The following is a 26,310-nucleotide window of genomic DNA, read 5'->3' on the forward strand; positions in this document are numbered from 1 at the left end:
ATCTTGCTCCCTGAAAAGGACATAGACATGTAGCCCTGCGTACATTAAAATGTTCACTGTACCTCACTAGTTTCCATACATTAGCTGCTCTTTGTGTGACGATTTGTTTCTCATTTGTTTCAATGAGATGTTTCTCTCCCTGCTCCCCAGCTGACTTTCAACATCCCAAGAGATAACAAATTGTTTCTTTCTTCTTTTCTCCCAAAACAAAAATGTACAATATTTTTGTCTTTTGCATAAGACAAAAATTAAAAACAAACTGAACTTTTCTGAGTCTGTGGCAAACTCATAAAATGTCCTGCTAAGCAACATAGGACATTGGTGGTCTCATCGTTTCCCTTCTTATCAACAATGACATCAGTGAAGGAATTAATGAAGATACCTGATGGACCTGCACAAATACAGGTCACAAAACAGAAGGAAAACACTCCCTGTCAAATACAACAAATAATTCCATAACAACATTCTGCATCACCATTTATTTTTAATTTTCAGAGACTTGTGAAGCAAGACAGATGCATTATTTTGAGTGATTCCCTGAAAGCTAAATACTGTCCTCACAGCACTCAGCAGGAGAAGTCAGAAAGTTGATCTGTATTATCTGCAGATCCTTCTGCTAAGGGCAGTAAAAAAATAAGGGAAGAGAAATGGTTCCATGGATGTTTTGCAGCAGTGCAAACTATGACAGTTCTAAAAGAGTCTTTACCTCTACTCATTTTTTTTCCCTGCAGATCACAAATCAAATTAAAATCATTGCATATGCAATAAGAAATAGGAAATTTACCCAGACCTTTAACACAACTCAAAGATCTTGATGGATAAACTAATCAAACAGAACAAAACACATAAGCCAAATGCAATCCCAATCATGCATGGTGCCTACCTGATTACAGTAATGTTTGATGAGATTAAACACAAATCCTCGATCCATTAAAGAAAGAAGATCATACAAGAAAAATGCCAGGCTGATATTAATTTTTTCTGCTTGTTCACTTTCCTTAAAAAAAGAAAAAAACTCCAGTTATAATGTGTAAAACTTACATTAAGGTGGAAGACTTTTTAGAATAATGAAAAATAGTGCAGGGGTCTGCTCTCAGAACTATCTCGAGGAAAATACAGGATAAGATCGTTTCAGTTCTCCAGTTCACATGATCTTGTTAAAATTGCACAGAATCACTTCTGTAAATTATTTCAACTGTTTCACAGAGAAATGTCACGGGATGAACAGTTCATTTCTGTACCTCTTTGGGCTGACAACAATGAATTTGAGACCTGATCTGAATGAATTGTCTATTGGCTGCAGTACTGCAAATGACTTTTTTTCCTACTGAATATAATAGAATGCTGGTTTAGGAACTTAAAACATATAAAATATTAAGAAAAACCTGCACTGGCTTTGCTGATGGAATGCCAAATATTTTGTTTAGAAATTTTAAATGTAAAACTGATAGTAACAAAATACTGGTAAAATAAATCTGTGGAGTTCACCATCCAGCAGTTAAACTCTTGTATGCTTGGCATTGGCCTGATTACCAGAGTTACACAGCCTCAAGTAAGAATCACAAAGAACTTCATGTACCCTCTAAAATGAGGCTACAGTTACTTCAAACATACCAATTTAAACTATAAACTCTCAGTAGCCTATGTAGTTCACCAAGAGGAATTAGCGAAGATGCCTGAGGAATCTGCACACATTTAATGCTCAAAACTGACAAAGGAGATGACTGAGAAAAATATTGCCTGTACTGGCACCTCTGGTTAGTGACAACAGGTGTGCAGCACCTCAGGGTGGCTACAATTCACTTTTTCATTTTTCAAGCCTTTTGTTGCTGTTCAGGAATATATACATTCTCTACAATCTGGAATTTGCACAGGAAAATGTTTTTCTACAATGAAGAAAAACATGATTTTCCACTACATTATAGGGCAGGCAAGCATATGCCAGACATATTGCTGTAAAAATCCAGGGCAATCTGTCATGCTCAACCATGTATTGAAACATCAATTATCACTTCTTGGATTTAAAAATCAGACATATTTTGCCTACTACTCTGTACACCTAACCAGTAGCCCTAATTCCAAAAACACAACAGTGAGATTTTCACACACAATCAGGTTCTATATGCCCATTCTATCAATATGAGAATTAAATTAACAGCCCACAAAAATCTGTGTATTTTTTGTGAGGAAGCCATACATACTAATTTATTTGCAAAGCCTACAATTCTGTTAAGGCATTTTTATTGTAATGAATTTTTATTTCACAATGTATTTAAAAAAAAAGGCACTGATGGCTTAGGTAAACATTTCTGTGGAAATTATTTCTCTGCATGTGGCTATCACAGAAGCACACCAATGGATTGAGCTTCAAGAACAATCTTTTGGTGAACAGTGACCATCCATTCTGTCATTCTCTACCCCAGTTTGTCTGGTCTTGCCCTTTCCCGGTTTCTGATCTTCAGCAGCACTTGGTAGAAGTGGATTATGAAACTGAGCTTCTTGAAAGTGACCTGACAGGCCAGCTCTCCTGGCTGCTCTGCCTTGCCCTGCTTCAGAGCACTCTACTGGGCTAGCTGCATTTGGCAGCTCTGGGGCATGAAAACAAGTTGATTACAACAACTGAACAGTCTCTCAGTGCCTTTCTGTGGCCTTAGCATTTTCTACTGGCCAGTCCAAAGAGGTGTCAGTGATACAGGCCGACAGCAGCAATGTTAAAATATAAATTACAGTTTGTGGTTCTTTCAACTGTATAATCTGTTGTATGAGTGCAATTTGTTAAAAGTAGAAAGAATTTCATGGGACTTAAGGTTTATTTCTGTTCTTCAATTTTCAGGTGGCCAGTGTCTCTTTAAAGAGATCAAGGGTAAGATCACTTGTGGCTGGCTTTCGTAACACTCATGAGGAGCACTGCCTTCCTAAGGCATATTCCACTGTTACAGAGAACTCAAATGAGGAATTAACCACAATGCAGCAGGATAGAGGGTAACAGCAAAGGGGTATAAAATGAAGTCCTGATGGGGCTGCAGTCTGATGTGATGGCTAACATGGCATAAAGAATTACTACAACTGAAAATGGATGTCCAGCCTTTCCTGTCAATAGGAAAGGGAATTATCTTTTTGTACACTGCAGCCACGGTGTGAAGAAGGCTGAGGAACTGAGCTGAACAAAAACAGTCTGCTAAGAGAGCACAAGGCTGCCTTTTACAGTCCCACAGCTCTCACTTAAGGTCCATGTGAGAATATTGGCCTAATTCTAGCAACACTACTGATATTGAAATGAGATTAAATGTAGCTCAGTGTAACACAGGATGAGTAGCAAGGATCCACAGTGCTTATTTAATCCACTTACCTTGGGTGGTTTGACTACAAGTGCAGCAATCTCTGAAGTAATCACACTAACTATAGTAGTAATATCATCTTTGAAACGATCAGAGAACCGGCTTCTTCTTGGGTTATCTTGCTTCTCTGTGTTGTGAACATACTGAGCCATACTCTTTATCTGCAAAGCAGAAAAAAGAATACTAAAAAAATGCCCATACTGGAGGTAAAATACAGCTTTAAGTTTGTTTGTAAGAGTAAGATTTCCTACTTCCTTTCCCCTGAATTTAATTACTCATTTTCTCAGAGCTGCTGTGATAAATCCTACACAATGACAACAGAGGGTCTAAGGCTCCAATACAGACAGATATTGATTACTGCTCATATTCATGTGAATACATGAATACTCTCAGTACCTGAAATCATAATCACCCTCCTGCAACCCCATTTATCTGGACTTCTGAAATGCTGCTGCTTGCCACTTTTGTCCTTTATGATGACAGACAATGAGTGACATTTGTGGAATTCTTATTTCTAATGTTGCATTACTTACATGCTGATAGTGGAAATCATTATAGTTTTTCCACTGACATGCGTCATTGCAGGGCTCTGTAGAACTGTGAGTTTGTGGAACTTTGTCACTGCTCCCATGTTGTTAACAAAAAGGAAAAGATAGGAATAGATATTCATCAAAAAGGAAGGACTTGGTTGATAAGTGTCTCTCAGTGTTTTGCAAGCTGTGGACTACTGCTCATGTAGTTCATGCAGAGCTTTGCTATCACTGCCATAGTGCGGAAGGAGGGTGAATACGAGGAACTTTATTTTGTACTCTTTGCACTTTCATTATTTGAGACCTCTCCTTTACAAAGAGCAGAATAACTGAAGAGGTCAGCACCCAGCTGCATCTGTGCCTGGAGCACCTACTACATACCACCATTAACTAACTTTAAAATACCACTGTTGAGTCTTACCAGGAGCTCAAAGAAGAACCAGGCATACTTGAAGACTGATTCTCTCACCATGCCCGTGCTGACCACCATCTGCAATGCCAGTTCCTCATGGAAATGCTACATAATAAACACAGACTGTTGGAAAATGGCTTTTCAATCAACTCATCTTTCATTTTCAACATCTTCCCTGAGGGAAACTTTTCCACACTGGAGGGTGAGCAGCCAAATGGGGATGTATGGGCATTCTTGCAGGATTAGAAGGCAGATTTCACCAAAGTGAATGCTGTTGGCAAATAGACTTTGGCACCCATTTTTCTGTGGATCTAGAACTGCATATAACTGAAGAGGGAAATGCCTTTGGACCATTCTCAGGTCATTGTCTGTACATGATAGGGAGCAGTCATGTTTCCCACTACCTGCTAAGCATTTTTGTTTAGCACATCCATGTTTTTCTGAGAGAAGGTAAAAGTAAGATTGACTCTGTGGTGGAGGAGAAGGACAGAGCAATAACCACAGCAGACCTTGTACAGACATTTCTAGTTGGAGACAGTACTTTTTACAGTGACATCTAAACACAAGACACATAAACCCAACTATCTAAACTTTTAGGAAATTCAAATCTGGACTACAAAAAGCTTGGTTCTAAAAGCTACAAAAGGGACAAAGAAAATAATTCATTACAGAAGAAAAAGGAGGCAAATACTTCTGAATTGAGTTTACTGTAACATGTAAAGACATGTATCCAAAGGTAAACAGCAGTGGAAAATGACCTAAGCTCTAAGACCTTGAGAAAGAGAGCAAAGGGAGGATTTAGACAGGCTGCTACTTGTCTAAATCTGACCTGGATAAAGAATCTAAAGACTCTGGAGCAGAAGCAAAAAAGTTTGAGTAGTGTTTACCCACAGATTCAATATCTCATCACTAATTCCTTATTTGATAAAACTGGTTGATATTTTGTTCTGTTGCTCCCCTCTCCACATTTAGAAGTGCTAATTGCCAGCACTAGCTCAGGATGCTCCAGGTTCTGCAAGGAGTTCCCTCATGTGTACCCATAGCCTACCTTTTTATTGGAGGGTCTTGTGCTTGCACAAAGGCCTGACATATCATTTGTTCCTTCAATGTAGTAAGACATCCGATTGGAGCTGTGATCCACAGGCTGGGGCACATGGAAGAAATACATAATAGTAAATCCATAACTAACTTAATCTAATTATCAGAGAAAAAATCACCTGCAGTTGGGGTTTTTTGTTTGTTTGTTTGTTTTTGTTTGTTTGTTGTTTTTTTTTTTTTTTTTAGCTAAGCACACACATCCATTTAAACAGTTCTTCTGTTTCCTTCTTCCCATCCCCCTTCCCACTCAAGTCCGAAGACCACCTGACAGCAGCAGCAGCAGCAGCAGGGTGCAAATGCACTGCCATCGCGTGCCCAGTGGCAGCATTGCAGCTGTACTTTGGAGGATACGATTCACCCTTTAAAGGTGTATGTTTATCCCCGGCTCTACATCGAAAATAATTAGCCCCTTGAAGTTCTTCGTTCCATTAAAAGTGATGCCAATTTAAGAAGCAGTGAAACGGCAGTAACCAATTGTAAATTTCTACATTTATCAATGTCATGAAGCTGTAATATCAAGCACTTTAATTTTGTATTAATTTGGAAAAATGCCTTGAGCCCTGTTTTGCTTTTTTTTTTTTCCCCTAGGACACAGAATATTAGAGTAAAAGTCATAAAATTCGAATCTACATTATTAAAAATTGCTATGCATGGATATATATGCGCATATGAACAAATCAAATAAATAGTCAAAGCCTGTGTATCTTACTAGTTAGCTGAAGACCAGTACCTATTCATTTTAGATGGAGAGGCACATGCTCATTCAGTAGAGAAAAGACTTCAAAATATTTCTGAAAATAACCTGCTTGAGAAGCAATATTTTACATATATAACACTCAAAGAAAAGTGAAGGGGGGATACAGTTCAGACCTCATCACATGTATTACTGTAGAGCTCTGCCAGGGCTGCAACTAGCAATAGCCTCCTTGCACAGGGGAAAAAATCCTGCTTTTGCCAGAGGCATAGCTTCCCAGCTCCAGCTGAGTGGCAAACTCTAGGTTTTGGTTTCCCCAGACACACAGTCATTCTCATAAAGCTCTGAGATGGGCTGGGATGCTGTAGACCAGCAAGCATCTGGTGCCAATCAGAGAAACAAGATCCTTCCTCTAGGATGCTGTTGACTGTTCTGTCCTGCAAGCCATTGGAGGTATATGTAGCAGTGGTTGAGAATGCAGAGGAAGCTTGTATTTCACTCTGTGGTTGAATGAAGTATTTGGAAAGACTCAGGTGCAAATGATGCACATAGCATCTGCACTGTAGCTGATATAAAGCTATGGGGCTGCTGTCATATAATTGACTACTTACTGTGGTGTTTTTTTTTTTTTTTGTGGGTGTTTTTTTGTTTTTTTTTGTTTTGTTTTTTTTTTTTTTGTTTGTTTTTTTTTTTTGTTTGTTTGTTTTTGTTTGTTTTTGTTTTTTTTTTTAATAGGAAGCTATATAACACCAAACAAAAAGAGGAAGAAAGGTCTGTGGCTCTGTGGCTGCACTGACTCTGCAACTTGGACCAGACCAGGTCACCAGCTGTGAACAGAAGTTAAAATCTGGAATAACAGTAGAGTGAGGCAAATCAAAAAAAGCAAATGCCTCTGTGAAGTGTCTAAGCTACAAACAAGAGATACCTCTTGCTCTCCACTGAATCAGAATTTTGCAATGGGATTTTACATGTATTTATGCCAAATCAGATAAACAGAATATACTTCTGGTGATACATACAGTTCATTTACAAGGAGCAAATCCAACCCTCTAAGACAAAATCTAGATTATTAAGTTTTGCACCATAACATTCTTCATATATTTGACCTTATTCTCTTACCTTGGATGACATGATGTTTTTGACCTCCTCATCAGTAGCAGCTTGTGTAACAGTGATGTCAGGATTGCTGCAGCTTATCACTCGGCTCTGCAGGAGTTTACTTCCAACAGACACTGCGGAAGTGCGTCCAAAAGTGTAATAACGAGATTCTGTCGAAACGGCACTGCTGCCTCCACCTGCCATAGTGAGATGCTTGAATTAAGACTGAAGGACATATATATGAGACAAACATCAGGTTCAAGCTGTTTTTGCTCAGTGGTGTTATAACATCAGCATTTTGAAAAGAATAAAGCTCCTGAAAAACCCACTACCAACTGCTTCATTAACAATCTACACAGGCATTGAAAGAGAAGTTACAGATATTATCCCAGTCAACAGCTAACAGAGTCATTGCACAAGCAGTACCAAAAGAGTAATAGGGCTACTTAAGTATCACCACTATTACAATAGCTCTTTCTTCCCATCAGTTCTTTTAAATTTGCTGTAGATTAAGACAATATTCACAGTCCTAAACACAAAATACCACCTTCAACACATGATTTAATGCCATGTTTGAAGTATCTAAGGAAATGGGGAGAACTGCCATCATGAATTTCACTAAATGATATCTAGTTTTCAGTTTCACCACAGAGCTTATTTCTCCAGGACAAAGAATTCCCAAGTGTATGTGAGCTCACAGATTTTTGCATATCCCAGCATCAGTCTAAATTTGCCTCAAGGGGGATTTAAATTAATACTCAAAAGAGAAAAAGGCCTACAGACCTTTAGCTCCCACAGCACAGCTGCTTGTGGTAAATCATTGAGCCTATACAAATTAATCAAATTAATCCTATAGGGTTTAGGACAATGATTGCAACAGAATAACAGAGTGGTTGAGATTGGGAGGGCCCACTGAAGGCCATCTAGTCCAACCCCTCTGCTCAAGCAGGGTCACCTTGAGTCAGCTGCCTGGGACTACAACTAGATGGCCTTCTACTATCACCAAGGTGAGAGGTTTGGGCAACCTCTCTGGCCAACCTTTGTCCAGTACTCAGTCACCCTCAGAGGAAGTGTTTCCTCATGTTCACTCTGTTTCAGTGGTGCCCATTGTCTCTGATCTTGTCACTGGGTGCCACTGGAAACAACCAGGCTGTCTTCTTTGCACTCTCTCTTCAGCTCTTTGTGTACACTGAAGATCCTCCCTGAGGCTTCTTTTCTCTAGCCTGAAGTGCCCAGCTCCCTCAGCCTTTCTTTATTGAAGAGATGTTCCAGACCCTTTTGTCATTTTTATGGCCCTTGGGCCCGTCTTTGACCAACATGTTCATGTCTCTCTTGTACTGGGGAGCTCAGAGACGAACACAGTGCTCCAGGTATGGCCTCACCAGGGTTGAGAAGAGGAGAAAGATCACCTGTCTAAACCTGCTGGTCATACTGTATTTTATCCTCTAATGACATCCTTAATGCAAAGGAGACATTGGGTGAGCTTGGCCTTATACCACTTGGCAGTAGGTTACTTTGCATGGAAAGTAATTTATTTATGTACAGGTCAGTAAAAAAATGATATCTTAAGGCCATTTTAACTTATGAAAATATTCTTCTAGAAAAAGGTTCAGGAAAGTTTAGGCAATTTCTCTTGCATTCATCTTCATGAAGCTGCAACATTGCTTGTAGCTGTGGAAACCTCTCACCTCAACCCTTCGTCTTAAATTAATAACTGAGGGCTGGAGACTATGAGGGCAAATCTATTTTGCTCTTTGCGGTGCTGATATTCATGACCTACCTCTGAGAAAAATAGTATATCAGAACAGTGTAGTGCTTAAATGGTACACAGTCTGGGTCTGAGAAGTTGTGTTTGCTGTCTTACAGGTCAGTGCCTTAAATCCTTTTCTCAAAAGCACCATGCTGAACAGCATGTATCAATTAAAAAAAATACTTCTGCAACCCTTGCACCTACAATACCTGGTTTGACCACTTCTCTTTGTGGGTCTGGCAGACGAAATACATAGTACACATAAGATGCCAGGAGGCAGTTCCTTCCATGCTGATCCTTGCTCAGCTCTTTGCTGTTGTGGAGACTATTCACTATTGCAACCACAGACTCAAAGGCAAACTGTGAGAAGTTGGCTGTGAAGCAAAGGCAAGACTTAGAGTTAGCACTGAAGTGTATAACATAATTAAATGAGAGCATTCGTAGTATCAACAACTAATCTTGCAAGGTTCAATTCAGTCCTTAACAAATAACAAATTCAGGGTTTTAGACAGCAATTGCTATGCCTGACCAGACCAAAGTCTACATAGGCCAAAAAACACTCTTTAGCAGACCCACTGACTTTCAATCGAATCACTGGTATTCTGTCACTTTGTGCTACATAAAAGCAGACTTTAATGTAACTGTTAATTACATTTCTAGCAGCCTTCACATAATTCCTATAAACTATCTTCTTGCAGAATACTAAGACTCATTACTCTCCAGCTGACAGACAAATACAAGCTAGCAGGCTTTAGCAGAAATATTGTAGTGGATGACAGATGTTAATTATCTGAATGAGATAGGAAATTACCCACACCACTGTATGCAAGTATGCCATTCTTCCAGACTTAACATATGTTACGGGCAACTGGCATCTCACTAAAACAAAACCAGTGTTCACTATTGTATTCTCTGGTTTTGTGCTCACTCAACTCTGTCTAAAGATCTTTGGGCAGAGGATATGATGCAGATAGCAGTGTCAGTTGTAAGATAATTATTTTGCTGGTGTTTTGCTTGCAAAACAACTCAATTCCAAACAAAGCTGAACCACAATCCACTTTCTGACCTATATTTTCAGATAAGTAAATTACTACAGTTTCATGTATCTTCCAACCACAGACTAAGAGTCTTAAGTTCAGGGGGAAAGGACAAAAGGTAGAAACTCTGTTAAGTCTGATTAAATTGTGCACTGAGACTCTGTCTTGAGCAGCACAACTCTTTCTAAAGGGTGCTACCCTAAATAATAAATCCAAGCCTGAATATTTCAGCAACCATTTCCCCCACATATCAAAGTTGCTTGCAAAGCACTTGAAGGCCATGAACCAGTAAATACCTGTCTGGCCAGCTATGACCATAGGCTGTACAGCCAGCTGGAAAAGTTTATCTAGTACCAAATGCAAAAATAAGACAAGAGGTTCAAGGCGTGAAGAATTCAAACAGATAATGCTGAGTTTCAATTCATGCTCCAGTGAAGCCTCTGTAATCTTCTGATCCATCATTCGAAAGGGGAATGTCACTTGGCTTTCCAGAGAATGGCACAAGGTGAAGAACTTCTCCAAATGGTTGTCCTGCAAATACAGTGCACTCACAGTTAACAAAGTTGATATATTTCAGGCTAGCACTAGCTAAGAAAAGCCTGATCATATTACCTCATGGGATGAAAGGAAAGATTTTTGCCCTTCTGGCTTTCAGTAGTAGCTGCTCTGAGTGATCAACTTGTAAAGTAGCTGTCACAGTGCTTATCCATTTGGTTCAAATTCAGACTGTGGTGAGATCAGCTTAAAGGCAGGAAAGTTATTGCCCTCACTAAACTGATTGCTTCATTTAATGAAAATACTTTTCCTTCTATCTGATAAAACTCTAAAACATTATAGTCCATCTGCCACTCACACCTGAGTTCCAGCTACCTACAAGTTATGTGCCATATGAGTATGCCCTACTTGTATTTAAAAAACATGCTGCAAAGGGGTGATGGACCTGCTTCAAACACAGGGCCTTCAGCTGTTAGGACATATTTACCAGGCTTAACTAGAATGGGATAAGGGATAAGAGCCACTGAAAAACAACAGAAACAAAACAAAGCTGATCTGCCTCAAACTGGCATCTCAGTAAGATGGGCAAAGATCAAATTTCTTATGGCATTTAAATTATGGGAACCATTGAGGTCTCACCCAGCACTAAGCTTGTGTCCCCAAAGTGCATGGCATTGACAAGTGAGCTGCTTAACACATACTGGTGGCATATAACATGTCAATGGGGGCAGGAAGGTGTTATGTCTTTGGACAGTTCAGTGGACTAGTTCACTTGGCTAGCTCAGTGGACACACTGTCTGAACTAGCCTTGAAGAACAGAAGATGCTGACTGCAGAAACTGGGACTGTGCCCTGCCAGCACCTTTCAATCACAGCCTGAGCTGAGCTGAGCTGAGCCTGAGCTGAGCCCTGCTGAGCTGAGAGGACACCAGGCTCCCTATTGCTCCATGTGACTTGCTGCCAGGAGTGCTCATTTGTTCACTTCCCTAACAGATTTAATTTCACCAAAGGATTTCATTCTCGGAGGATATCAGATTATTTCCATAGCTCCTAAATTTTTTATAAACTGTGTGGGCTGAAACACCTCAGTTTCATAAACCTGCTAAATTGGCCTGGACATCTGAATTTTCTTTGAAATTAAACTACAGCTGTATGTTACTGCTGATGCATTACCTGGGTGTGAACAGATGACACTGCTTGAATGTCAACAATGAAAATGCCCTTGTGTCCTTCAACCCACTTTATAGGGGGTGTCTGAGATGGAATTTTCTGTGATGGAAAAAAAAAAATATGGGAATTATTATCTTCCTATTAATGCTCAAACAAAAAGTCTGCTTACATGAGGGTCTATAGGGTATTCCCACTATTCACTTCATTTTAGACATACAAATTTAATGCCACACAGAGGATGACAGCTAAGTATCTCCTTATTCTCATAGACTTTTGGACAGAAGCTTATGCACTGAACAGGGATACTTAGAGAATTTCTGCTGGATGTCTAGCACAGACCATGTAAGTATACATCTTCTCATGGGATATTGTTAAGGCTAAAATTTCCTAGTCAAAGCATTGCCAAAGGCATTCCATGGTTATGTAGTGCAGTTTAAACCCCCAGACAAGTTTCCTACATGCCATGTTTTCTGAGAGGGCATGTATTTCTGCTCCATTTCTACTCTCCCTCCCACAAAGTCACAGAAAAAAACCCCAAATTATCCTGTGGAAGAAATCGAATTATTGCCTTGACACTCTTGAAACAAATGTGTCCCTGATTAGACAATTTACAAGAATTTGCTTGCATACACTGTTAATAAACAGTATAATGATATAAAATATTAACACCAGTGACAATAATAACAACAACATTTTACTTCAGACTTTCCCCTTCTAAAGAACAAAAAGAGGCACTGCTTACCAGCAGACAGCAATGTTAGTTTGTAAAACACTTATGCTGTTCTCCTACATTAGGAAAATACTACCTTTTAATAATTTTGTTTGTTACCTCAGGAGACTGGATTGAATAGTGTAAAGGCAGTTTATCCAATGCAACAGGAAGACTATAATGTCCAGTTTGAAGACGATCATTTAATAGAATTGGCAGCCACTGAAACAAATGAAGAGAAAACACAGCAATATTCCTAATGATATATGGTTAGACCTATTTATTTAATTTGTTAGATACAGTCAACAAAACAACAAATGAGATATTGACCCAAGCTTCTCTGCTCTAACCCATTCAACAGTAATTTCTTTGTATTTTAAAATTCAAAGATAGCTGATAGCTACTGTAGAAAAATGTACAAGACTGCTTTATAAACCATCTCTTTTGAAGAAAACAAACACAGAGCTTCTCATGTGTGTCACACATTTTTCTAATAAATCCTATCAGAAGGATTTAGTGGAATCTGCATTTTGATTTAAAAATTCATGTATCTTGAATACACCAATTCTTGGTATTGAAGCAAATCAACAGCTAAAGCTTTTCTGGGCTTAAATTGAACATCTTCCTTGTGATCACCATGCCAGACTGACTTGTCATACCCCTGCATTGATATTCGGACACATTTAATTTTTTATTCAAGTCTGAAAGAGCCTGGGCATTTGAATATCACAGGGCGGAAACATTTTGAATTTAGGTGAACAAAAACTTGAAAATTTGGTCCTCACCTATGTCAAATCTTGGTCCTGAACTAATTTATTTCTCAACAATCCCACTAACATTGCTGGGACTATAACTGTCCATTAAAAAAAAGCCCATTTGAAAGGATTCTCAGTACTGTGGTTTAAAAACTCCAAAAGCCAACAAAGAAACAAACAAGCAAACAACTAAAAATACACAAATACAATGGCCTCCCAAATTTCCTAGCAAGAACACATGGAAAGTACTTGTCTGGCTCCACATTTCAATTGCTGATCAAAGCTCTAGGACATTTTCAAATCTGAAGCATCATCATCTTCAATTCTTTCCTTTTATATTAAAATCTCTCAATTTAAAATTGCCATTTGATAAAGAAAATGGTCAGAGAGACTTCTTAACCTAAGACATTCTAATCTCAACATGAAGATAAAGAAGGCAAGAGAATTACATTTTAGCTTTTGGAGTATTTCTGGTTTTTAAATTTTTATGTGGATAAAAGACAATTTAGAACAGAAATGAAGTGTCATTCTAAATAAAAACCTAAATAAATCTAAATAAAACCTAAATAAAAATATTACATTAGCCGTTACCTCATGTATGAACATGGTAACAGTAATAGTTGTAATTATGTATGGTTTAGGGATTTTTTTTTTTGCAATAAATAGAGTCTAACAGGATGAGATTATGTGCTATAAAGTATTGCTGTTGCAAATATTTAGTTGCTGTTGCATATTTCGGTTGGTTCAAGTGAATTCATTAAGTACAAAGAGAGTTAACACAGTAAAATTATAGGATAAGGATGTAACACATCTCAGGTGGCACCTAGTTTCTATGAATTCACACTCAGATGTTCCACTGGTTTTGATGTATTGCCATAACCAGAAAAGGAATAAATGACAAAATTCTTGATAAGCAGAGAGTCTGCATGGGATACACATAGACATGCACATACACGCACCCACACACCCCCACTCCTATATATCACATGGAACTTACTGAATACCCTAGGAGGGTTTCAACAGATGCTCCTTGTTTTGGTTGGCAGCTGATGTGATAGAATGTGAACAGTAGATGGTGTTTCTCTGTGAGTTTTGCTGGCAGCTTAATTTTCACTTCTTCGTAAAAGTCAGGGGATCTGTTAAAAAAATGCCAAGCATGTTCCCAGCGTAAGTGTAAGACTGAGCAAGAGGCAAATTTGCCAGTTGGCTTTTAGATGCTATGATTATTAAACCAGATAAATCCTGAAAACAGAGCTGAATTAAACAAAGTATACATATATATACACACACATTTTTATGAACTTGAAATATTTTTATACATTATGAATCTGGAAGTTATATTTATGAACAATCTACAGATTTGAATCAGAAGCAAACAGTATCAGCTGGACAGATTCAGCTTCCACGTATCACTAGGTTTCAATCTCTGTTTTGGATTTTTGCATAAGTATTCTGCAAATCCTAAATCCCAAGTTCTCATTTGTGAGAATGAAGTGTCCCTTCAGCTCTTTTGAATCTATGAATTCACTGAAGTGAATGATTTTAAAAGTTGTGCTGCTTCCTGTTCCTGTTCCTTAATCTTCATAGTAGAAATATTCTCAACTACTAAAAAGCTTCAAACAAGAAAAGCAAAGGTTGCTTCTACAACAACCACTTATGTAAATGAAAGTAGCAATCCAAATTAGGTATGACAAATTGCACAAAACATAAATGTTTAAAATGGCATTCCTTGATGAACTATGTAGGATAACAATTACGTGCAGAGATCATGATGAATACTTCTCAAGTTGTGTGAATAGATAGTAACAACACTTACTTATTATGATATGTAATAGCTGTGTATATTTCTTGGACAAATTCTGGACCTGAAGATTTCCCAAAAATTACCTATATTAAGAAGAATAGAAAATCAGGACTATAGCATTTATTTGTCATCATCTTGTCTAAATTTTAAGACAGTCTCTAAAGATTTAAAATGACTCCTCAATTTTATTTTAGCTTGTTGGCATAAATGTCTTATTACCAAGCACCTTTCCCACACTCCATTCAGGGTAAAACACCAGGAAAATGGAGCAGTTATTTCTAAGCCATTGACTACTTCACATCACATTCTTTAGTCATGAACTAAAAGCCTGGGAATCATAGGGAAAAAAAAATTGTGGTAAGCCACTTACATGTTGTAACACTGTCTTTATCTAAAAAGTTAAATAAAATCTATATTTAGGAGTTTTGTTTTCCAGTAACCTGCTCATTCAAGGTGAGATAGATCTCGCCTTACCTTAGAGGTCCAAAGTACCTTTAAATTCAATGAAGAAAAATAGGCATTTCTGGTGCTAGTTTTGCTTTCCTAAGACACATGTCTATGGTAAGGCCTTGAAATCAAATAATTTATAGGGAGATGAGCTTAGACAAGAATCTCTGCACTGTGCAAGCCATTATATATGTATTGAGAGGAAGGTCACTTACAGTGGAGAGAGAAGACAGATTAACTGTGTCTGTCCTAACTATTTTTCAAAACCTAATCATAACACAGGTAGAGTTTAAAGAAATCAAAAATGAAGTATTGTGTAAAAGAAGGTATTACATTCACATCGCACAGCTCTAGCTCTGGAAGAAATGTAGCTTGGGAAACACTGCTGATGCTCTGATTTCACATCCACAGGTTATGTGGAGCAAGGGTTGTGAAGTATATACTAAACAATGTCAGCACACTGATAAAGGCTGGTTGGGTGATAGTCCTTTGTCCAACAGATTGTTATACTAAAGATTCCTCAATGTAATATTTCCACTCATTGTTTTCCTTCTCCAACACATAAAATCACAGAAGATTTTTGTCTCAATGTCATTCTCAAGTAGCCAAAAACAATGTCTTGAAAATAGAAAAAAAATCAGGCTGAAGCAGGCATCTGGGTTAGAACACTTCAAACCGAACCTCTGAATCTTGGTAAAGTTGAATAGAGGATTGGAATGATTTGACACTGGTGCAATGCCAGTGCCTTTATGAAAATGTACTTTTCTTAAATAAATGCTGTGAGATGTGATTAGGAATAGAGTAGAGTAGGTTTAAGATTAGAAATAAAGGAGAAAGATCTAACTTTATTAAGCTACTACTATGATAAAAGATGCATACTAAATTTAGAATGAAAACTTTAAAAAATATTCTTCTTTCTGTTCAAACTTTAATAAACTATAGTGAGACACAACTTGGACCTTTAATCAAGTTATTACCTTTTAGATAATTAATACGCAGTCTATTAAGGGAGAGAGGAGTCTCTCTTGCACTATAGACTCTTAGGAAACACAATTGCTACTTTTTGCGTTTCAATGTTACACATGGCACTGCCTGGAGAAAATCTGCTAGTGTGACATTCTCTTTTTTGTGTTACAGTGGTCTTATTACTGTGCATGGACAGACGGCCCATAGGGCTCCTTTAAGGATGCTTTGCTAAGGACCAAAAGAAACAACAGTTCAGTTTCTCATTTTGGGACTAGAGTCCCCCCCATTTCCCCCTGCCTGGGGCTGAGGGTCTCGAGAACAGAGATCTCCTTTCTGAAGACAGAGGGCATCACCACACCCTCCTCAGCTTTTTTCTGTTCACTCTATTCCTCTGCTAGTAGTTGCTGAAGCAGGTCTCTTGGGGCGCTCTTCACAGGGGCGCTGGCATTGCACCAGCGTCAAACCATGACAAGGATCTTACAGTGAGAGATGCTGAATAACCTGAACGTAGATAGGACTGTCTGCTCTGCTAGTAGTATACATGTATGCCCTAACACACAGTGTGTTTCAAACATGGAAATCTCTACCTATGCAGCATGATTGTGCATCCATTTATGCTCAAGCATAATGAGCATATGGAATGAAGATCCCAACTTTTACCTTCCAGTGTAATACCTGAGCACTTGTGTAAACATAGTGCATGCAGAGGAGTTACCCTGCAAAATAGACTATATCATTCTTAAAAGGTCTCTGAAGCTCTGTGAATTTTACCCTTAGAAATTCCAGCATGATACTGATGTAATATTATGTCATTCTTCTGAAAATAGGGTAGGAAGATTTAGATACGAGAGAGCAACATGCCTCTGGTTGCACTAGAATCACAAGTCTTTTTTGTTGTGGATAAGGAGTACAGCTCTGCTTTAGGATGAGAATGAAAGCTTCTCAAGCTCTCTGTGTTAGGCTTCCTAAGTCCCCACTACAAACTGTGTTGATGGGAAGTAAATAATGACTTCTCTTGTCAGAGGTTTCTCAGGAATGCATGTAAGCAAAAGCCTGCTAAGAAATCTCAGCATTTATTACCGGCATTGCACAGGATGGGTCTTCACCACACATAAATTGGATCTTGATGGTAATGTTCCTTGCAGAAGCCAGTCGGTTAGCAAAATTCAGCCTCTGAGGGTAAACATAGAGGAGATTTCTGGAAGAAAGATAAGGAAGAACTGGTAAATGGCAAGCATTCTTCTTTGAAAATTAAGCGCACAAATTAGCGTCTTGCTCATTCCTCTCCCTGTCCTTCAATTCCACCTACATAGTGAAAGATCTGTCAGAACTAAATTTCAAAAGTCCACACATAAAAGAAGATTTCTTTGTGTGACACATAGAACATCCTATGTTTAAGGTTTCACCTACACTAAGCTATGTTCTGTTACAAACAAACAATTATCTTTGCTTGATGTAATGAAAAGCAGGAATCTCTCAAGAAAGCAATTCCTTTCTCAGATGTGAATAAACAGATATTGGAAGGGGAAAAGAATCCTCAGAGGCGATAAAAACAAAGAAATCAACAACTGAAGTTCATACATTCGTAGCTTAAAGCAAAAAAGAAGGTTATACAAACCAAAAAGCAGTATCAATGAACCTGAGTAAATACAAATAAGAAGATTTGAAACAGTAATTCTATAAGCTACCTCTTATTAGTAATGAATATGAATAATGCTTTGAAATATAGCATACTTTACTGTTTACTAACGTCTGTACATGAACATATTTCTAAGCATAAAAAGCACATTTAATTTCTGTGGGGAATTTGACAGCATAGGTAGTTTTCTGATGTATAATTCCAATAGAAGAGTAAAAATATTAATAGAAAGATTTTTCTCTGGTGAAGTTTATGGCAAATCTCAGATTTCAGGTATACCTGGATTATACACAGATTCTGGAATCATGATTATGTATATTTACTGAATTGTTTTCCCCATCTGATATAGGATTCTCACTGCTTGTCCTCTGAGTGTAAGGAATAATACTAGTGTTGGAGGAATCATGCTGACTTTCAGTGAAAAACAATGAGAATTGCTCATGAACTTTCAAGATTTCTTTTTGTCTGTGGCAGTCAGAAGCTGCACACAGAATTGTACTGTCCTTATCACAGATATCTCCTCAGTACCATCATCAGCTGAAAAAGTCAAGCAGCCTTGGAGAATATTGTCAATAAGTCAGACAGTCCATCTTCCCTTTACTATATGCCAAGACCAGGAAAACTGTGGTTTCTTCTTCTGATTTCCATGTGTTGCAACATGACAGTACCATTCAATTACTCAGTACAAGCTACTCTTTTCAACCAACATGCGCTACATGGCACATGGCATTCCTTAGTAAAAAAAAAAAATTGCTTTTAACTTGCCTTTCCCTTCATTCAGAATGGTATTTCTGCCTGTCACACTAATGCAATTTCTTCCTTACTATCTTATGTGCAAATTTGCTTTGCCAAATTCTCTCCTAGATGATGTCAAGGAAAGCTAAGTGAAAGAGCAAAATATATCTGTAACCTCTACTGAATTATACCTGGGGGACTGACATATTAAATGAAGGATATTGTCAATACTACATCTGCCAGAAGTGAAGAAATACATGTAGGGAAGGCTGAATAATACAGCCACTGCTTCATTAATCTGCAGCCTAGGACAAGATGTCACAAATCTATGTAATGTACCTGAGCACTGGATTTTAGTTTTAGAAGTGACTTGAGATGAAAGATATGTAAAAACACAGAGACCTCTCTGCTGACTACACAACCGAGGAAGCATTATTCCAACAAGTACTGGACTGAAAAGCTAAAGCTTGTGCTACTTATGCTGAAGTAGTTTTAGGGATCTTGCTTACATGTGTATTAAACCCATCAGCATGGAGGAAGAACAGAGGCAAATGCTGACTCTGGATATCCTGCAGAGATGAAAGTGATGGCTGACATCTAAAGCAGGAAAGTGAGACAATAATCAAAAGATGTTCCCTCGCACAGGTATGAATTGTAAACCCACTGCTGACCACTGCCTTAGTACTACTGCCTGCACTCCATCCATACACTCCAAAAGCCTGAGGAGAAGCAAAGACAAGGAGCATTTTTACATGGCAGTTAGCAGGGGCATTGGGGCAGCAAATACTGCTGTCTTTTAAATAATAGGACAAATAGGATGCCCAGAAGAATGTGCTGGGCTCCAGAAGGCATTGCGTCTTCCCCAAGGTTCTGCGTTGAGCAGAACTATAGCAACACATCACAGCAAACACGTCTGGTCAGTGTGATTAACTTTCTCCCCTCACTCTCCCTTCAGAAAGTGCAGGACTCTACCTCCAGATACAGCCAGATATGCTTAAAAAACAAAAGAGCTATTCAAGGGACAGTGTGTCTACAAAAGCCATGGCAGAACACCCAATGTCACTGAGAATACCGCCCCAAAGGCCTGCAGAGTCCTGGGTGAGGCACAAATGCCAACAGCTTCTGTGGGTCAAAGAATGACCCAGAAGAGTGGTAAGAGACTATTTCAGAATCAGCTACATGCTGGGAAAGCTAAGGGTCCCCTTAACCTGACACAGGACACCACATGGCAATTCTCATACAAATTTACTGACTTTCCTACATTTTCATGGGGCTTAGCAGTGATTTAATCACTTCCCATGAGCAAAGCAACAAAGACCTATCCTCTGCCAAAATAAAATCTATTCAGAGTTTCAAGTCTGTGACCATTCTTATTTAGTGTTTGTAAATACTGCTTGTGCATATGTGCACATAAAAGAATCCTTCTCTTTGCTAGATTGCACCTCGTATGAGGTGTCAACAAGTGCATCTCAAACTTCTTATGAATATTAGACATCTTCACTGAGGACTGTGATGAGAATTCCATACAGAGCAAAACTCAACATATGTGCAAGTAACCCCTGCTGAATGTTCTGTAGGTGAGGAGTGATGTTAACATTGACATTTAAAACTTACGGTACTAGACACTGATGCACCCATTAGTTACAATTTTCAATATTTGTTGGTTCTTTCACAATTTTGGTGGGGAGTCTTCAGAAAAAAAAATTGTTAAAAAATAAAAAGCACATCACAAATACTTAAGTAAACATGGAAACCCATTCTAGTCAGTCATTGACTAGGTAAATAGCACAGTGACAGAACTTCAGCAAGAGGATGTGTATGAGTCATAAATTCCATATTATAGGATGAGTAATTTGGAAAATAGTTTGAATGATTTTTCTCACGTTGCTAAAATTTTGGATCATCTGAAGAGTTGGTGAACAGATGTAAAACTAGACCAAAGGACCCTTAGAAGACTCACATGTAGTAAACATGTTCTCTCTGGCTTCCACAGGCAGAGAGGCAGAGAGGAGTAAATAATGCTATGAGGGCAATAACAGGAGTGAGATACTGTCATTCATCAACAACCTTTCCTCATCTCAAACCAGTCAAGGATGGGGTAGAATGATTACCACCAAAGCATAGGCCTCCAGCTCACACTGCAGACTACAGCAAGTCTGAGAACATTGCTAAGTGGTTTGCAATTAAATGAAATGAAACCACAAAGAAAAGGTTTTTTTCCCCCTTCCTTCAAAAATCCCCTAAGCGTTAGGTACTACCCCTAACATAAGCAGGACTTCCTGTGCCTGGTTAAGCTGAGTTACTGCTGAAGTGATGTGACAAATCTTTCTTCCTCAGCACCAACATTTCATAGTGGCAGTAAACAGCATAATTTTCATTAATATTTAATGAGAAAATAAAATGACAAACAAACTTTAAATTATATGATTTTTCCTATTAAAAATAGAGGGGTATGAAAGAAATAAATCTTGGAATGTTTTGACAATTTCAGGGAAATATTTTTATTAAAGAAATGTAAGTACACAACAAAAAGAAGTGCTCAATTTCACAGTGCACAAAGAAAGTGGGCTGGCTGATCTCTCTAGCATAAATCAGAAATAGCATCATTTAAAATAATGGCATTTCACCACTAAAAAAAAAAGCTTGCAAGACCTGAGTTCAAAGACTATAACAGAAGGCTCCATTTTTCCTTTCACAAAGGAAAAAGCTATTAAAAAAAAAAAACCAAAAAAAACAAAACAAAAACAAAAACACAAACAAAAACCCCAAACAAAAAAACCAAACAAGCAAACAAAAAAACAAACTAAAACAAAAAACCCAACAATTCATCCCTCTGAAATACCTTTGACAACCTCTCCCCCCAGTGTCTACCCCCCCATGTATAGCACCTATGGTTTGTAGACTTACATCTAAAAATTAGAAAATACTAAATCACCTTGAAGGCCCTAGGAAGCCTTGACTCACATCTATGACTAAATGCTATCAAATTGCTTAAGTAAGACAGGATGATTCTACTTTTCAGAAGAGAAGAAAGGAAATAAAATAACATCAAACACTTTGTATTTGGCTCTATTACAAATCCAGTTACTCCTTATGGGTTAATCTCAGACTCAAAATGGTATTCACTGTGTTGAAAACCAAGCAACGAGAATTGCATGGCAGTTAAATTAAGGAAAGGGTCATAGGGCTCCATGGAGGGATCTGAACAGGCTGGATCATGGGCCAAGGCCAGTGGTGTGAGGTCTACTCTTGGGCCAAGGCCAGTTCTGGGTCCTGCACTTGGGTCACAACAACCCCAGGCAGTGCCACAGGCTGGGGCAGAGTGGCTGCAGAGCTGCCCACAGGAAAAGGCCCTGGGGGTGCTGGTGACATCATGTTCATGGTGAACATGAGCCAGCAGTGCCCAGGTGGCCAAGAAGGCCAATGGCATCCTGGCCTGTACTAGCAATAGTGTGGCCAGCAGGAGCAGGACAGGGACTGACCTCCCATACTCAGTATAGGTGAGGCTGCACCTTAAATCCTGTATGCATTTCTGAGCCACTCACTCCAAGAAGGATATGGAAGTGTTGGAGTGTGCCCAGAGAAGGGCAACAGAGATGGAAGCAAGCATTTCCTCTAATGTGGATGTATGTATTCAGTACAGACACCCTGGCAATGGAAGGATGGTGTGGAGACACCCAAATTTGCTTTAGGAGAAGCACAAATTAATTTTCGGTCTGGTGGCTTTGATATTCATTATGCCTGCAGAAGTGAGAACCTGTTGAGAACTAAAGGGAGAATATTCTGTGCAGACTCAGCTGTTGTTACAGCTCAGAAACACAGTAATTACTCATGGTTTTTGTCAAAAGCAGACCTTTAGACACTGTGAGACTGCACATTGGAATTGACAATTACTGGGGCCAGACAATGAGTAGAAAAGTTAAAATTCTGTCTTATTTTTTCAATAAACTAAAAAAAAAGAGGCATCTTTGCTCACATTCATTTACATTTCCACTTTCAATTCTATAAAAACTACTTTCCCTATAGAAATGTCTGCATTAAAGTTCTACCACCATCCAATTCTATCTTTGATACACAGAAAAGAGGTACCATAACTCTGCATTTTACTGTACTGGTGCTGTGAGCTGCCCTCGGAAGATTGAATACCACTGAATTGCGGCAGAGCCCAGGAGTAACTCCTCCAAAACTTCTAATGAGGCTACAGCCAAACTGGCTTACTTATTTCCTGCTGACACCACACTGCAAGTTGTTACTGTAAGATAAGATTTGCCACTTCCTCTTTTTGCTTTCCTTTAAAGCTGAGACACAAATCCAGGTGTCACCAGCAGCCAAACAGATCTCTAGTTTACTGTGAAGGTGTGGATCATCTCCCCAGAACAAATTAGTTTGCCATGGTGCAGTTCTGAGTTGTACAGAACCACAAGTCTTGTCCTTCTCTCCTCCTGGGTTGGGTCAGCGGTTGGCTCTTTGCTAATTCCCACTGCAAGAAATGAGTAAGCTTTACATCGCTTTATTCTGGGCCTTCATTCTGTGATTCCTTATTGGTAGTCACATTTTTGCCATTAATACGATACAGTATCTAGCTACTGTTTTAGGAATCAGAAATCCCCCTTAGAATAGCATCATGTATTATTTTTGTTAGAAGGTCCATTGTCTTGACCAACACAATGGTCTGATGAAAGTCATTATTTCAAGATATTTCTGTATCTATAATACTGCAATACACCCCATCAGAATTACTGTTAGCTATTACTACAACACCACTCACTAGCAATGAAATACTGCACAAACATCTTGAAACATATTCTTCTGCTGTTAATTTCCTACAGGACACTCAGGTGTTCCAGATTATTAAGAAATAAATTATTGGAATTTCTCACTTGCATGCTACTGAGTTCTGTGATCACCTTGAAACAATCATAACAGAACAGATTTAAAGAAATTAAATTACATAGCGTAGAGTACTCATCATATTTAAAAAGTTCATAGAGCAATACATTATTTCCTCAGATTCCCAGATGACTCAAATTAACAATAGAAACAACTGAGCATAAAAATTTACCAGACGTGTTAAAAATTATAATCAGATCTACTGGAAAAAAAAGCCCCAAACCAAATAAACACAAAGGAGAATAGATAGATAGATAGATAGATAGATAGATCAATAGATAGATAGATAGATGCTAAATCAATGACAATTGTTAAAGGAGATTTTTTTTTAATGTTACAGAAAATTTTTCAAAAGACAGCACAATTAGATCAGTAAACACATTATGGAATATCATGCAGGTATTTTATCTTGTAATGGCTAGGAAGATTAAATCATCAGCCCAACACATTGTCTTTAGCATTTAAAAAATAATTTTTGTTTCTACTTCTGAAAAAGAATCTGAATCATATTTTTCAAATAAATGTTAAAAATATATGCTATTTCTTACCTATAAATGGTGTGGGGAACATACACTTCTCTAATTGGGAATTCCAAAATCTCTTTGAGAGGGCGATTACGGTTTTCTGAAAATGGCTTCACTGGGAGTAGTTCTGGTGTCAGACAATAACCAATGTTTTCTGGAGCTGGGGAAATCTCCACTTTAAGTGTTCCTTTAAAATTAAATCACAAAATCTTAACAAAAATTTAAAACTGATCAATCTATAATAAAAAAAAATTAACACAATATGTAAGGTTACATAGCAACAGTGCAGAAAAAAGAACTGGTTCTTGAGCTGCATGAGAAGGAAATCATAGGTACATAAGAAGGATACAGAGTAAGTAGCCTACACACATCCCTTCACAATCAGGGCAACACATAGCTCCTTAAGTCTACCCTGTACTGTTCCAAAGGAAATGCAAAAAAAGAAGGAATATTATATGCTGGCTGATGTTCTAGTGTCTTTCACACACAAATAATAGAACTGGGAGACAAACAAAAGGTGTGCTGTCTAATACAGTTCTCTCTTACTCCCCCTCCCCCTCAGATTCTGCTCAGACTAATCTCTGACAAAACAGGCACCACCCACCAGGAAAGCTAGGCTTTCTGTGGTGAGCAGTTACACAGTTAATACTGATAACATTTACCCCATTATAAACAGACTTCAAATTTAAATTCTCTGCTGTGGTAATTTAAAACCGTTTGTAGAGCTCAGAGTTGTCATTTCTGGCAATCAGCTAAAACGGAAAAACAGCTTTGCCCTCAGTTCATATTTTTTAAGGTTCCTCCACAATGCAGAAGAGGTTGAACTGTAATTTACTTAAAAAGAAAAATTAAGCTGGTCAGGTGTTAGACAGTAGCTAAACACTGCCTATACTTCTCTACTTTGTTAACTAATGCTGAGTCTAATATCAAGCTAAGATGAAATGTGTACATGTTTTAATCTCTCTCTATAAAATATGAACAGTTTCAAAGCATTGCATGGAAGTAGCAAGGATCCTAGAAATTTGCTTTAAAGAACTGTCTTTAAATTGTTTGAATAATAACAAAAGATATCCAGTAGGTACGCTGTAAATTAGGGAGAAAAACAAATAATTAAAAAATATCAAGCTAGATCTAAATCTCCATACTCATTCATGCAGAAAAAAAAAAATCAAAAGCATCTGTGTTCAGGTAGACACCAGAAACCCAGGAAGTTCCATAATGGCACATATTATAGGTTTTAAACCCAAGTCAAATACATTTTGGGTTTGAAATTTACAGAATAGTTTAGGGGAGAAAAATGCATATAACACCTTCCATCCAAAATTAATTATGTACCTGGTAAAGTCTTGATTCTTCTTTGCAAGGAAGATGATCTTTTGAAATCAGCTAAAAATTTAAACAGATCTTCATCACTGAGCCTGTCTCCTTCCTTCCAAGAGAAAGACAAAAATCAGTACCTATACTTCATAGAATGGACAAAAGGTTCAGAAGTGAACCATGTCCTTGAGGCATACAAAGCAAGTGGGTTACTGTTTACTTGACTGCAGTTGTCCTCTGTCCCCACACAAATATAACTGGTAGCTTTCCCCAACACAATTCACATTACATAGATAAAAAATGTCTTATGAAATCAGAACTAAAGAGAATCCAGTACCTGTTTATAGAAGGTGTAAAGGGTCAGAGAGATTGTTTTGAAGTTTGATGCTGGATCCTCTGAGTTGAAACTTCTTTCAGAAAGCCTTCTTGCCTGTAGCAGTGTTGCCTTCTTGTCACTACTGGAATCTTTCCCTTCAAAGGGAAATTAACTGTATCATCATCTTGTTTTTTGCTTTTTGCTGCAGTACAAAGATTCTCAGAATACACTAGAAAATCACAGAAAAATCTCACAAACATCAGAGGATAGAGCACGTAAAACATTCTGCTTCTTTTATTTCAGACTGTGTGAAATAGTGGAACACTAGGACATTGAAGTTACATTATTGCTGCTGCAGAGCAAAAGTTTTTAAAATTTTTAGTTCATGGGTTGTAAAGCATATTGAACAATGGTCCTGCCTACCAAACTGATATGTTTGGTATCTTGGTTGCTCAGTATTGCTAGCTAACTCCATAGGCAAAGGGAATTTTACTTCTACAAAGCCAGTGTTCAGTGAAAATTTGGCCTAAACCATGAAAGAATATTTAGCAGACATAAAAATAAATATGCAGAGACAACATGGTGAG

The 26,310-nt window shown here is 38.1% G+C and overlaps 1 protein-coding gene across 1 annotated transcript in view; it reads right to left on the reverse strand.

Annotated features, from left to right (window-relative positions):
• The window catches only part of DOCK8 (dedicator of cytokinesis 8), a 97,462-nt gene that overhangs the window by 29,731 nt on the left and 41,421 nt on the right, over positions 1-26,310 (reverse strand). The window contains exons 12-26 of the mRNA XM_053969014.1: positions 25,745-25,878; positions 25,426-25,519; positions 24,115-24,277; positions 17,383-17,500; positions 14,902-14,972; positions 14,083-14,221; positions 12,451-12,552; positions 11,625-11,720; positions 10,254-10,488; positions 9,130-9,294; positions 7,192-7,367; positions 5,329-5,424; positions 4,290-4,385; positions 3,350-3,499; positions 884-997 (exon numbers count right to left, since the gene is read on the reverse strand). Coding sequence (XP_053824989.1) covers positions 884-997; positions 3,350-3,499; positions 4,290-4,385; positions 5,329-5,424; positions 7,192-7,367; positions 9,130-9,294; positions 10,254-10,488; positions 11,625-11,720; positions 12,451-12,552; positions 14,083-14,221; positions 14,902-14,972; positions 17,383-17,500; positions 24,115-24,277; positions 25,426-25,519; positions 25,745-25,878 — 1,949 coding nt within the window. The remainder of the gene's footprint in view (positions 1-883; positions 998-3,349; positions 3,500-4,289; positions 4,386-5,328; positions 5,425-7,191; positions 7,368-9,129; positions 9,295-10,253; positions 10,489-11,624; positions 11,721-12,450; positions 12,553-14,082; positions 14,222-14,901; positions 14,973-17,382; positions 17,501-24,114; positions 24,278-25,425; positions 25,520-25,744; positions 25,879-26,310) is intronic.

This window comes from Vidua chalybeata, chromosome Z (genome assembly GCF_026979565.1).
Source record: "Vidua chalybeata isolate OUT-0048 chromosome Z, bVidCha1 merged haplotype, whole genome shotgun sequence".
NCBI lineage: Eukaryota > Metazoa > Chordata > Aves > Passeriformes > Viduidae > Vidua > Vidua chalybeata.